Below are 15123 nucleotides of genomic sequence, written 5' to 3'. Positions count from 1 at the left end.
TTGTGTCTTATGTGGGATTTTGTCATTACTGTCGTTGCTTCTCATACCTACCTTTTCACAATATTAGTGTTGTTAGTTTATCTTCAGTGAATTTGGATGTATATTGTAACTTCCTGTTGATTGCCCTTACAGCATATTTGGTGCCCCATTGCTTTGGGAATGTTATCCTATATTAAAGAAAACTTTACATAATTATGTGATTGCATTGATGGGGTTGATATCCGAAATTTTAAGAAATACTGAGATTGAATCAAATCAGAAATCTAACATGTTATGGGTAGGCAAGCCCACTTGTTCTCTATAACTTTGTCCACTGCTGAAGTCACTGATATGTTCAAAATGTCAAAAACAAAGGCAATGCAGCCATTGGACTCACCACAAGTTTCTCCAGCTGTCACTCAACTTGTTTAAATATCATGGTGTGAAGTAGAAAAGTTTTGCCCAAAGGGAGCCTGTTAAACCACGGCTTCAATTTTGACCTCGAAATATCACGAACAATTCTTTTCTCAGACGTTGCTCAGACGTTCAGTCCTGTGGAAAGGTGGCCAATTCAACTGTCCATCTTTGTAAAGTTGTGAAACTATCAACAGGATTTACTTATAATTGCTTACTGTTGGATACATAGCAAAGATTACTGTTCTAATGTATAGAGAGGCCTTCGCTGTGTATTGAACCACAAGCCATTAGATTTACGTAAACAGATATTGACACAGGAGAAACAACTGGAAGAGATGCTTGCTTTACTCAATACAAAACGTTGCCATATAGGTCATATACTGAATCCCACAATTGCTGAAACGAAACTTTAACACCACCACTTGGAACAATGAAAAATCACCAGTAACTGGACAATCAAATCCTGTAACTCTGGCAAGGTTGCCTTCCCTCTCCTAAATCTCTGTCCCTTTGAATTTGTGAAATTGTATTCATGCAGTCATTACGGAGTTAAAGTACTGGACAAAGGTAAACAAGTAAACTGAGCGAATTGCTGCTGTGGTTTATCTTTTTTGTCTGGGGAGTCAAACTTTTGCTTCATCCGTTAATGTTTTGATTTGGCAGGTTCATGTTTTCTGTTGACAAGTCTTGTTGACAGCTGAGAAAAGTTGTGGTCAGACACTGGAGTGACATGGTCTTTGTTTTTACATTTTGAATACATCAGTGATCTCAGCAGTATGTAATCTTTCATTTTGTATAGCCTAGGTGTATACAACAGTTGAGCATGACAGTCCCCATCATCAACACACCTGAGTTTACTGAAGTTAATTCCTTTAACTTACTCTGTTCCGATATTGATAAAGCCAAAATACACAGACTTGAAGTCAATGTATACTGTCAGAGACACACTCCTTCTCATGCTTATTTAGAAATATTTTGTATGTATATAATATCCTTGAACACTACTCCGAAATGGGTTGGTTCTCTTGCAAGGTATTATGTCAAATCTAATTATGGTTCCTGTAATTCAGAACTCACTATGGTTAAATGCAGGATCCAGCGTATTGTAACCAAAAATGAGTGTTTATGGTCAACACCACTAGTAGCACATTTGGAACAAAGACCATACCCTGAGGAAGAAGAGAACAGGTCTTTATTTCATTATGGAAAATTAAATTTTAAGTTAAAAAACACAACAGAGATAGTTTTGATGTTTCACCACAAGCTGTATACAACAGAAAGAAAATACTGAACATTGCTAGTTTGTTCAAAGTACACATGCTATTTGTGTAGTCTCCTCATACCTGAAAAATCTACTTGTACTTGAGCTGTTGGTCAAGTGACACCTTTGGAATTTGAATATACGATGAGACCAATGTCACTGTCACCCCTGTCTACCAAGTATACATATCTTATTACATCACACTAGAGCATTTATTTCATGGTGAGACCATTTGTTTATTGAAGAACACTTATCAACATTTACCTTGGGTGAGAGATGACGTGTCTGGAAATAAAATGTTATACACTGACTGCTGTAGTGTTCTTGGCGGAGAGATGAAACCATTCGCTCAATGTTTTCCATTGTAAAATATTGCCTCTTCGGGGGTGCTTACCATTCCTCAGAACTTGACGAAGATATGTGTGAGTCAAGTCTCTCAAGTTTACAATTCAACCAATCGCATATGATTAAGCTAAAATAGGTTGATCAATTAGTGTAAAGGTTAATGCTGAAAAAAGTGTGTTTTGGATAATGGGAACAAATTGATGTTAGAACATGGGGACAATTAACAGAACGGCATAAGCATTTTGTACTATTATAATTCTAAAACTGCCTTATCAGATCGAACATTTGGCTTGCACATTGTCACACCAGTATTGAACTATTCCCATCTGGTTCACTTCTACTGTCGTAGCTTAGTATCAGTATGTGTAATTGTTATGCTGGTCTTTGTCAATGTTTAGTAACAGTCCAAAAATTATCTGTTCGGCTGTGGTAGCTCAATTTCAAATCTTCTTCCTGCTTTTTTTGATGCTCAAACTACAGAGGGTACCACTTTTTGCACAGACAGTACAGCCCTTCTCTCTCTACTGGTTTATGTTTTCTGTAGCAAGAATGCATTCACTTTAAGTAAAGTTCGCTCCAAGTGATATTACTCCCTGGTATTGCACTCTCCTAGTTGCTTGTGTTTTAAATTGCACATTAACCAAGATCACTGCTATAGCAACCTTCAGCAGGGGTATTTTTATATATTCCATAATTTGTAAGTTACATGTAAGTTACCATATTGATATTGTCTTGTGGTAAGTGATTGGTTGATAATGCATTGCTCATTTATGACACTTGCAGTAATTACAAATTCTCCATGAATTCTAGGAGTTAACCTCTTTGTACAGTGGAACGGCTCATAATGTAAAGCCTCTTCTTGTGAGAATCATAAACAACCCATTCAGTGAGAACAGGAAATACTTAGAGAGGAGACAAATATTTTACTGTATTATTTATTTCATAAAACAAAAATGAAACTATGTTTGTATTACGTTTAAATAAAATTCACTCTATGGCCTGTCTATCATCATACTATAAAACAAAATTTGACTGTCATGATTTCCTATTTCAATCTGAATTTATAAGTTTTCGTCTTAAACTAGCTATTGTACACTATTACTCCACAGCTCCCATTGATTTTTGGTGAATATATTCTTAGATTTGAATTTTTCAATAGTCGATGCCTTTGATTTTCAACTTTCAATGAAAGATTTGCCAAACTTTCCATATAAACAAACATAGTATTGATATAACAGGTACAAAGCAATTCTACCACAAAACGTGCACAGCTGACAGTCAGTTCCACATGACAAGGCACTAAAAAATTAAAATTACATTTTACTGATCAATTATAAATGATTGACAAATAAATTACAACATCACATACACAGAATACAATAAGACTTATGACTATTAAGAACGCTTCAAGCTTGCCCAAGCTGGATATTTTTAAATGCATCTACACAGCTCTCTCATGAAAACGTGACTATACAAGTAGTAACTTCAAAATGTCTTGCAAGTTGAGTTAATGCTTTTCTACATCTGTATTGCTTTTAACTCCATCAATACAACATCAAGCAAATTATCCAATGAACTTGATATAGAATACAGTATTATTTGCTGTACGTTACTGCTTTACTCTAATGTAACATAGGCTAAATGAAAATCACCTGACTTCAAAGGGTAAATCAACAATTAGAACCAAGCAGAGGTAGAGGCTGCTAGGCTTGTAAACGACTGGTTTCAAGTGAACGGCATGGGAACTACTGGTGTGCGTTGTATAGCAGATCTCTTCAAAGATGTCCTGTGCGTGTTTTGCAGGTTGTCAAAGTACTGGCTTGGAGATGATGAATTTTTGATATATATCACTGAAAAAGTTATACCCATATATGAAATACACTGTTTTGTGAAACTAAACTGTCTTAGTTCTGCTTGCTTAAGGTAAGTTGCCAAATAGAAAGTTTCGCTTTTCATGAACTTTGCCCCAACTTAGGCATGAAAAGTGTGGTGCATGAAAAAGTGCAGAGGACGCAATATGCCCAGGTTAACACCCTGAAACTTCTCCAGCGATACAGAAAGCTTATGAAAAACATAAATATTGACATGAAAAGTAACAATCTGGTATGTTCATTTTGAAACAGGCTGTTTCAACACACCAACTCTACGAAGATACCGCACAATGAAAGGCGTGGATGTCAGAGTTATTGCAATGCGTGCTGGTGCAAACATCTTGTGAACAGCGTACGCCACAACAAATGTACTGGCTCCTGCTGCAACTTTGGAGTCTGCTATGGCTTGTCCCATGCCAACTTTATTTAGTATCACTTGCATATCAATACCACTGTGGGAAAAGAAGAAAGAATGTAATTAGTCTTTGTGGCAAACTTTAACATTTGCAATTTGTCTCACATAAACAATGAAAGTCACTGCAACTATTCTTCCATTGGTTAGCATAAAACATTCTAGGCTTTTTCAAACAGCTTTCTTCTTTTTTTGATGTGATCTACTGCTCCTGAAATACATTTTTGTCTCAATGAAATTGGACTGGAAGCTCATTTTGTCAACTATGTTAGTTTTAACATTTCCATTCCATAGCATGCAGGCATGTCGGTCTATTAATACATACTGAGATTAATCTTCTCCCTCTATTGTCTACTATGGTTAAAATGATTACCCTGTGATGTGCTAAATATGCTACTTTGACATGTCACTGAATCATGATTGTTGATTCTGACTTTTAAAAAAATGTCAATGTTAGATTAAACTCAAAAGAATTTCAGAAAATCTCAAAAGGGCACACAATGTGCTGGTACGTATTTCTTATCCACACTCGTTGAAATTTCTCTTCTCACACTGACTGCCCAGAGACATTCAAGAACATGGAATTTACAAGTGCCGCGAGTATTATTGCTGTGCAGCACAAAGCATGTAGAACTGTATCATCCACATGATCAGTCACAAGAATTTATAAAAATATGTATTTTCCAAATTAGCATCCAGTTACAACAAAGACCAACTAAATCACATCGTACCCTGGTTGGACATTTTGATTATGTTTGCAGTGAAATAGAGGTTAAGAAATGATCTTTTGCCAATATAGATATATTTGAAAGACCTCAATCTTTTCTACACTGTGAGATACATGATAGTGTATTCTTGACTCTGAGCAACATACATGTACATATAAATCGCAGTGTCAACAGGCCTTGACCATGCTGATCACAGTTAAAAGTTCACTCAAGATGACCTCTTGTTTAAATGATGCAAACTTGACCTTCCTTAGCAAGATAACTGCTGTGTGCTTTTTAGCTTTAACTATTCTAATGGCTCTCTATGCTATATAGATGCACCACTGACACAAGAAAGATACATAATTTCACAAACTGGAATAGAGCTAATGTGGATATCCAGAAATTCCTGACTTGACTGAAGTTCAGAACACTGCAAGTCAGATTAATCTCGTTATAAAGACACTGATGAAGCTTAATACCATGAATTGGGTCTACACAGTGTACTATAACTGGTAGCTGGGTACCATGAATTGGGTCTACACAGTGTACTATAACTGGTAGCTGGATCCCATGAATTGGGTCTACACAGTGTACTATAACTGGTAGCTGGGTACCATGAATTGGGTCTACACAGTGTACTATAATTGGTAGCTGGATCCCATGAATTGGGTCTACACAGTGTACTATAATTGGTAGCTGGATCCCATGAATTGGGTCTACACAGTGTACTATAATTGGTAGCTGGATCCCATGAATTGGGTCTACACAGTGTACTATAATTGGTAGCTGGATCCCATGAATTGGGTCTACACAGTGTACTATAATTGGTAGCTGGATCCCATGAATTGGGTCTGCTCAGTGTACTATAACTGGTAGCTGGATCCCATGAATTGGGTCTACACAGTGTACTATAACTGGTAGCTGGATCCCATGAATTGGGTCTGCTCAGTGTACTATAATTGGTAGCTGGATCCCATGAATTGGGTCTACACAGTGTACTATAATTGGTAGCTGGATCCCATGAATTGGGTCTACACAGTGTACTATAACTGGTAGCTGGATCCCATGAATTGGGGGCTCTGCTCAGTGTACTATAACTGGTAGCTGGATCCCATAAATTGGGTCTACACAGTGTACTATAACTGGTAGCTGGATCCCATGAATTGGGTCTGCTCAGTGTACTATCAGTACTATGAAAAGTACGTTACACTGTCAAGTCCACTGCTATGAAAGATATGCTAGCTGTCAAGTCCATGAACCTTTGACATGTACCTGATAATACACTGAGAAGGTCAAATTGAAGCAGGAGTGAAGGCTATGCCCTCTTGAGGATTCTCATGCAGTCAGAAATTTCTTTGAAGACAACAGGAAGGAAAGACACAAAATATATGAGTGTTCACTGACTGGGTACACTCTCCGTACTCAAGTCTTCAGTTGAATACCTTCTTTGTTTTTAGTTTTTCTGAATGCTAACTTAACTACATTATGTGCAGTCTATCTCCCCAAATATCAACTCTTTAATTCTCATCTGGAGATGATTAATAATGCCTAAGCTGAATGTAAAGACTTGAATGTGAATACCAAAGGACTGTATTCGTGTGACCCTTAGAAACGTTCCATGGGAATACTGTAAATAAGTATAGTTTTGTTTCATACCAGGAAAAATCTGAACAACTTTCCATGTAGCAGAATGTAAACTATCACTTACAGATAGCATTAACTTTAAGAAGAAAGTTACATAAATTCTGTGTGGGTAGAACTGAACTTTCACTTTTGTATGAATTTATCTTCATTGCTAACTATTGTTCCACAGACCATTACAGTCCAAGGGAAAGTTTTATTCCGGTACTAATTAGAGATAAATTCTTGCATGTACCATCCGGTAAATCACGTAAGGTATGTCAGAATATGTTTGTGAGTGACATTAATATTTCAAAGTCCAGTGACATTTCATGAAGGAATGTAATATTACCATTGCATAACTTGACTATGCAGAGGGACATGAAGCTATGAAAAGAGTTCTTTTCTAAGAATGGTGTGCACGTTAAAGTTGCACTCCTTGCCACTGTCTGGGTGACTTTTGTGGTCTTGTCTGAATGGAACTGATGGCGAGAAAAGTTGATCAAATAATTTGCTTGAAACTCTTAGTAGATGTACATGTAGATCATTGTTACGAAATTAAATAAGCTAAATTCTATTGCTTTTTCATTTGACCAGCGCCTTAATTTTAAGTACAGAATAGTGACAAAACACTTACAATGAACTAATCTCAACTAACTACCACTATGAATGATTCTACTGAACAGTTGAATTAATTACTGCACTAATGTGTTTAAGAAAAAGTACTCACAGATTGTACACTGAAAATCGACCTTCCTGCAACATTCTGTTGGTTGAGTCATTGTTTTAATTGATGCCAGCAGCCGATTATATTGGGCTTGTATATGCAAGTTGAGTAGAAATATAAAATTTTATCAACCTTCATATTATTGTTTGTCTAACTTTTACATTAATATTCATGTTATTAGTTTCATTGATTTATGTTATGCAATATGAAGGGCAGTTAAATCAGTGCCTGGGAGATGCTGAAAGTCCTTCACAGGAAATTACTAACTACAGACATATCTAAAATGCAATGATTAAAGCACAGACCCTGAAAAAGAGTGTTAATGATAAAGTATGTACTGATAAGCAATCTAAACATTTAGATTTAGTAATGAAAGAACCATACAGTAACAGGGCTGTCTCATTACAAGCATGGCCAAATTAATACCGACAAAATAAAAATCAAATTTTAATACAGTTTTCAGTGTGCAATTAATAAATTTACTTCTGTTCACAATGACAGTAAAAGTGAACATGGCTAAATTTAGGTAAATGGATTAAGTACCTAATATGCACCCGAAATTAGAAAGACAGAATGTCACATCACATGACATTGACAGTCATGTGAGATTAATGGGTCAGCTGACTTCACAATGAAGATCATCAGAAATATTCATTTTAACACCTTAGAAATATGTAATGAAAAAGAGAGAGTTATCACTGTCAAAAAAGAACAGTCCTTTTTAAAATTTCATGCATCATGATCACATTTTGGCTGTGTAAGATCTGACAATGGAAGTGCAGAGCGAATTAGCGGTGCAGCTACAAAACTGTTTACAAGACACAATACACAGTGACTTACGTAATCTTAAATCTAGTTGTGACCAGTCTTTTCAGCTTATCAGCCAATAGAATTTGAGGTAGAAAATCAATTATGACAAAAACCAATCCTCTTCAATCTTACATCTTGACGAGAAACACTGCCCACCCTCCTCCCCCCTCAAGCCTTCGCTAGACCCAGCAATGTACACATCACCTGTATGCAATGTGACCTGAAGCATGCAACACAAGGAGGTCATTCAAGTTACATGGGAAAAAGTAGGTCAGCTCTGGACATTCCGCCATAGCATAAAAATACTTGAAGAAAATGCTATGCAACCATGACGCAAACAACACACTGGACATGAATTGAGACCTATTAGGTGACATCTAAAATTAGTAACACATCCAAATCAGCATTGCAGAACCAACATATCATCCCTAGCATATCACATGCATCCACTTTATATCCACTTCTCTACACTACACTGTTACTTACAATTTTAAAATAAATTGAGAGTAAATTGAACATAAATTAAAATGCTATCAATATTTTAGATTTTGTCTATCTCTTACATGTGACATTTTCTCTGCTGATTTTTTTTGGCCTATTTTTAAACATTTGAAATGTTACCCGCCCCGTTGATAAAAGTGCTGTGTGCTGAGATACAGATCTAGCTTATGAACTCTTTTCAACATGTAGTACTGTAGGTATTTTAGTCAGTTATTTGCTCAAGGATAATATATTATAGATCACCTGACAACCTGTACATGCTCAGTAAATGTGAAAACATTCATGTTAGTGTAACATAACTGAAAAGGCAGCAAGTGAAAGCAGCATTTTAATTAGTGATTAGCTCAGATCAACAGAACCATTTCCATGACGTACTTGTTACAGTTTGATTTGGACATTTCTCTAGTCCATTAAATTCGACAGACTTGTATTTTCAGCAAAGATTTTCAATGTCAGCTAGGGGATCCAATATTTGACTAGGTGAAAACTCTTAGAAATAGATATGGCAGCAGAATTTCATTAACTCTCTCCATCATCTTAATTTCACTTGGAATTTTGTGACAACTACCAAAATTAAAGGCTTGCTATTGATCCAATTTGCTCAAAAATGTATGAATTGGTCAGTATATAACAGCAAAAACTCAACTGCTTGTACTAAAACCTAATACATGGATGAAGGTACGAGATGATGCTGTGAAAGATTCACTGCAATTTCCTTTTTTTCTCACTCACTGGGTTTTGTTGGCATTCTGATATTGATATATGAAAACGGACCTGAATGTTTTCAGCCTTTCAAGATGCTGGTACCCGAATTTAACAAAGTGTTAATTTATTTCAACAAGGAATGATGAGAGATATTTAAATACAGATTTCTGTTGTTATGGATGTCATGTCATGGAAATGGTTCCAGTTGATGGATGTATTTATAAGCATGGTGACATCAATCACCTTGATACGGCCAGGTAAAATCCACCGAGGGACATTAGGGATATGCCAACATGAAACACAACCACAGTAGCGCCATAGTCCCTTACAGCTTGCTTTAGTCGTTCCCTCTGGCTTGTTTTGGGTTGGGGCGTGGAAGATTCTGTGTGGCAATGTCTCACACTGAAGCTCATGCCAGAACTTACCGGCACATACTTAGCTGGTGGAGCTGAAGCAGGCCGAATATCTTTCCTTGGTCTCCCGAAAACAGGTTTGCTGGGAAGATTGTGGAGCATGTGGGCTACATCTTCGTCCCAGGTTTCGAAATTCCTGCCGAGTCTCTCCGACAGAGAACTGGTAGTGTCGCCGGTGTGGAGGGCACGTTTCACCTCCCCAAACCTTGCTTTGCTATCTTTGGGGGTACAAACTGCGACCTTGGGTCCGTGTGATAGTGAAGTCGTGTTGCTCGGTCGATCTTTGGAATCTCGTTGAACTCATGGACTTGATTCTTGTTGCCATGGATAAAAGTTGCTACATCTTCATCCCAGGCTTCATACGTGCGACCGACAAAATGTGATGGGCGGTTGTGTAGGTATCTCACAGCTGTGAAGTTAGGTGATGGCACACTGTGGTAGGCTCTGATGCCAATTTTACCGGTTAATCCACTGTTAAAGGTACCCTGTAGGACGTCGGGGAGTTCTACACTTCCAAACATTGACTTTGTACGACAGTACTTCGTGCTGCCGGGAAGACAGCTTCCCTGCAAAACACACGCCATGTCTTCGTCCCATGTATCGGCGGTTCCGCAGATTGTCGCGTCTGTGTGTGCTTTTCTACTGTCTCTTTGACGGCGATATGAAGTTACAGTTCCGGACGTGGTCTCATGCTCATCCATATTCAACTGTAACTGTCCGAAAGACGTATATTTCATGCAGCCTACCTGTCCTTGACTAGCAGTCGGTATATTCGAACGGGCAATTGTGTGAATCTCTCGGCACGCAGCTCCCTGGTTGACGTTCTGCATTTTATTTTTCAGCAGCGTCGAACGGTCTTGTTGATTCTTGAGGAAAGCCTGTGCTTGCACGAGGACTTCCTTGGTATCGTTTGGAGACATCTCACGGGACATAGGCTGAATTCCTTGCATGATAGGTGGGACATTAGATACCTGTCGTTCCTTGTTCTTCTGGGGAACGTGAAGTGTGTCATGACTGTGTTCCGAGTACGTACGATGGCTGGTACTTGAAAATGCAGCCGGTGCGCGTTGAGATGTCGTTAGTAGTCTGGCGGCACTGGCAGGTATGCTTTGCTGTAAGCTAACGAACTTATACATTATTGTCGACAAAACGCGAGGGCAAAAAAATATCAGGACAATATAAGTTCATACGATAATTCCTTGCCCGTCGAACATAGAGCGGGGATACAATTTGCAAGGCGTATAAAAACAACTACGGCGATGGGAAGTCCCAGTGAAACAAAAGGAAGAGCGACCCTCTAGCCTACTTGCCAAATTAACACCTCTTTATTCCTTCAGCCAAATATTTCTGATTTTTGAAATAAATCATAGACATAAATACCAAAAAATTATCATAAGCATAAAAAGGTGGAGATGAAATGCAAGTTCTCCAGTAAAAAGTGTAAACAATCGTATTGAGAAAGTGCAGTTGACAGCCATATAAAATATCTTTACCTTTCGAGGACATAGGCTCTGATGTCCGACCTTTGACCCGAACGGAATCACGCTTTCAGGAGCTGAAAGTGACGTCAAAACTGTTGATTGCACAAACCTACCAATCATATGCATGATATGAGACCATGTTTCCTCTGGGAAACACCAATCAGCTGGCCTGACCTATGGACCAATCACTCTCAGACCGTGTGCTACTCTCGAAACGGACCGTGGGACTTTTGCTGAGTCACAATAACGAAAATAGTCCTTGCACTCTTCACAAAAACCTAATGTTTAAAGGCCCTATGTTAAAATAACGGTGACGTCAAAACTGTTGATTGCACAAACCTACCAATCATATGCATGATATGAGACCATGTAAAAAAGGTGGAGATAAAATGCAATTATTTTGTAATTTTCGGGCAATTTTTGCCATTTTCGTCAAAAAATGTGTTTCTCAAAATTTTGATACCCGTACCTGGTATACAGGTTCCTACAGATGAACTAAATGTGACAATGATGTATTGAAAATGTGATGAAATCTGCAATTTTGTATTTTGGGGGCAATTTTTGCCATTTTTGGTCAAAAAAATTGTTTCTCTAAAGCTACACGTCTTATAGCTTTGATATTTGGTACACCGGTTTGCAGGGGTTATCTTATTTTTGATGTATTGAAGCAATGATTGCAATTTTGTATTGGGGCAATTTTTGTCATTTTTGGTCAAAAAATGTATTCCTAAAAAGGTGCTCTTCTGATAGCTGTGATATTTGGTATAAAAGGTTCCTACAGATGAACTTAATGTGATATATTGAAATTATGATGAAATCTGCAATTCTGTAATTTTGGAGCAGTTTTCGCATATCGTTTTGATCTATCATCTGATAGCTTTGATATTTGGTACACAGATTCCAAGGGGTTATTTTGATATAATATATTGAAATTATGATGAAATCTGCAATTTTATTTTTTGGGGCAATTTTTGCCATTTTTGGTAAAAAAAATTGATTCTAAAAACTGCTCTGATTGCTTTGCTTGACATGTTCTTAGGGATGATCTTGATGTGATATGTTGATATTTTGATGAAATCTCCAACTGTGTATTTTTGCTGTTTTTCTATTTTACAAGATGAAGTTTTCCAGTAAGAGAAAATATGACAGAACAGCGCCTTCCTTCTCTGGACTTTAAACACTATCTACATGTATCTATCTATCTATCTATCTATCATTTATACACATACTAGAATATTGTGCATTGTGCGTGCCAAGGTAAAAATAATAGAATACAAACTTTCTTATCACAACGTCTTCCGACAGGACTTAGATGTTCAATGTATATGTTTGTTGCTAGGCAATGCGCAAGTCAAGTAAGTTAGCCGTATCTGATGAACGCTTTTCTGTCTAGTTTTAAACTGAATGAGCGACTTTTGTTTAGGGACGGACCATTAGATCTTGGGAGGGGGTGGTCAAAAACAGAAAAAAAAAAAATTCAGAGCAGAAAGTTAGGGGAAAAAAATCTTCAAATTAGTTTGCAAAATAAAAAAAAATAAATAAGAAGACAAATGCGTAAAAAAAATCTGCAAAAGTCTTTTAAATCTTGAATTTTTTTTTAGATTTTACCGACAGGAAGCAACTTTCTGTATTTTTTAGTACATCCTCCAGGCATATTTTTAATTTTAATTTATACATTTAGAGTGACTGTATCCCTTATACTGGAAGTTGTCTTTTCAGGACTTTTGTATTCTGTTCACTTGAAAATTATAAAATTATAGAGCCTGTTTTCTACTTGTTTCCTGCGTACAAACCAAGCAGGTACACTAGGTAAAACATTGAAACTATTGTATGGTTGTCAAGACAGAAAGTTGTATTTGCCTTTTAAGATCAAGGTAAACAGATGCAGGCCACATCAGGTTCATTTTTTCCCAGCATTTTATTGCAATGATGAATGCAAGAATGGGTGAACAAGTAGAAACACGTCAAAAAACAGCCTCAAAAAACAACAGCAACACATTTTTTAACATTCAACAATACACTACGTAGAATGCTATCTATCCACCAAATCCCAACACAAAAACACACAAAAGGGTTGAACTTTGAAAGTTTCTCGATAGCAAATACTAAATAAATCTGCATGAATAATCGTTTGTGTGTAGCAAATGCTGAATGACAATTATCTGAAGAATTTTTCCACCACAAAAAAAGAGCATGATTTAAACAAATCTTAAGGGACTTATGTAGCAAATTTCAAAGAAATTGGACAAGCCCTTTCAGAGAATACAGATTTTTTGACCATGAATGGCATAAATTGCCCTAAAAAGACAAATATTGAAATTTCACCACATCTATACACATCCAATCAATTTGGACATGCTGCAACAGAGAAATAGATGTTTTGATCAAAAAAGGGAAACAATCGCTCTAAAAACACAAATATGCAAATTTCACTATATTTTGCAAACAGCTTCTCAGCTTGTCAAAATCAATTGTAAATCATGAGATATGCATGATGTTTGGTGGGGTGAATGAAGGCATTTCACCACGCAGTAGAAAGGGAAGCCAGGAAACCAAAATAGTCAATTTTCAAAACTATAGGAAGCTACTGAGGAGCAAGAAGACCATGTTTCAGAGGAAGATGTGTAATCTGAAAAAAATGCTCCCCAAGTGCCACCAAATAACACCATTTTAATCTCTATTTTTCAAAAGCTCCAACAGCAGGAGGGGGGACACCCCCCTCCTGACCTCCCCCCACAAATATACTCCCGAAGTGCCACCAAATAACACCATTTCAATTGGTTTTTCAAAAGCTCCAACAGCAGCAGGAGGCCCATCCCCCTCCTGACCACCCTCCGCAAATATACCCCCCAAGTGCCACCAAATAACTCCATTTTAATCTGTTTTTCAAGAGCTCCAACGGAAGGAGGGGGGACATCCCCCCTCCTGACCTCCCCCCGCAAAAATACTCCCCAAGTGCCACCAAATAACACCATTTTAATCTCAGTTTTTCAAAAGTTCCAACGGCAGGAAGGGGGAAACCCCCCCTCCCTCCTGATCTCCCCCCACAAAAATACTCCCCAAGTGCCACCAAATAACTCCATTCTAATCTCTATTTTTCAAAAGCTCCAACCGCTTGCGCAGCCGCTTGTGGTGCTTAGCACCACATCTTTGCCCTCTTTATCTTCAGGCAGCGACGAACTAAAAAAATTATAAATCTGAAAATTTACTCTGAAAAAAAAAGTTGCACAGCTAATCTCAATTGGAAAAATTTTTTTTTAGAAATTTACAATAGTACAAAAAAAATTTTCACAATTCCATTGTGACCACCCCCTCCCAAGGTCTAATGGTCCATCCCTTAATCCGCAACACTGAATGGTTGTGGAGGAATTTAGGGGGGATTCGAAAATTTTGGGGATAGTGGAGGGGGACTTGTACGGTGGCCCCTACACGCCACAGAACTTTATTACTTTTAAATATAAACTCTAATTTTTCTTTTTTTTCTTTTTTTCTAATTTTAACTAATTTTTCTAATTTTAACTAATTTTTCTTGACGATATCTTTAATATTTGTAAGAGATTTTATTTTTCCACCTCGAACTTTTAATTTTGTACGGGAAACTTTATTTTTGGGTAAAATGTTTGAAAACACTTTGAACAAAAAAAACTAACTTTTAAAAAATAAACTTAACTTTAACTTCAACAAAATATTTGTTTCTCAAAAGTATTTTAATTTTAACGTTAAACAAAATATTTGTTTCTCAAAAGTATTTTTTATTTTGTAAAACAAAAGTAAAAATTGTTCAAGAATACCAACTCCCTACACGTCATGGAAATTTAATACTTTTGAATATAAACTCTTATTTCTTGACAATATATATAATTTTTTTAAA

At 37.0% G+C, this 15123-nt stretch overlaps 1 protein-coding gene across 2 annotated transcripts; it reads right to left on the bottom strand.

The window, feature by feature from the left end:
- Positions 1-2921: 2921 nt before the first annotated feature.
- LOC139147220 (uncharacterized) lies at positions 2922-11074 on the bottom strand. 2 transcript variants are annotated; one of them, XM_070718234.1, is made up of 2 exons: positions 9784-11074; positions 2922-4325 (listed from the first exon to the last, which is right to left on the bottom strand). In XM_070718234.1, exon 1 carries the CDS (start codon positions 10905-10907, stop codon positions 9963-9965), a length of 945 nt encoding a protein of 314 aa, XP_070574335.1. In that variant the 5' UTR covers positions 10908-11074; the 3' UTR covers positions 2922-4325; positions 9784-9962. The 2 variants fall into 2 exon arrangements, with proteins under 2 accessions (XP_070574335.1, XP_070574336.1); XM_070718235.1 differs by having other exon boundaries at positions 9602-11058.
- Between the last annotated feature and the right edge of the window lie 4049 nt (positions 11075-15123).

The sequence above is a fragment of the Ptychodera flava genome, chromosome 13 (genome assembly GCF_041260155.1).
Source record: "Ptychodera flava strain L36383 chromosome 13, AS_Pfla_20210202, whole genome shotgun sequence".
In the NCBI taxonomy this organism is placed as follows: Eukaryota; Metazoa; Hemichordata; class Enteropneusta; family Ptychoderidae; genus Ptychodera; species Ptychodera flava.
The sequence above is the reverse complement of the archived record's forward strand: the minus strand, read 5'-3'. Positions and strand labels throughout refer to the sequence as shown.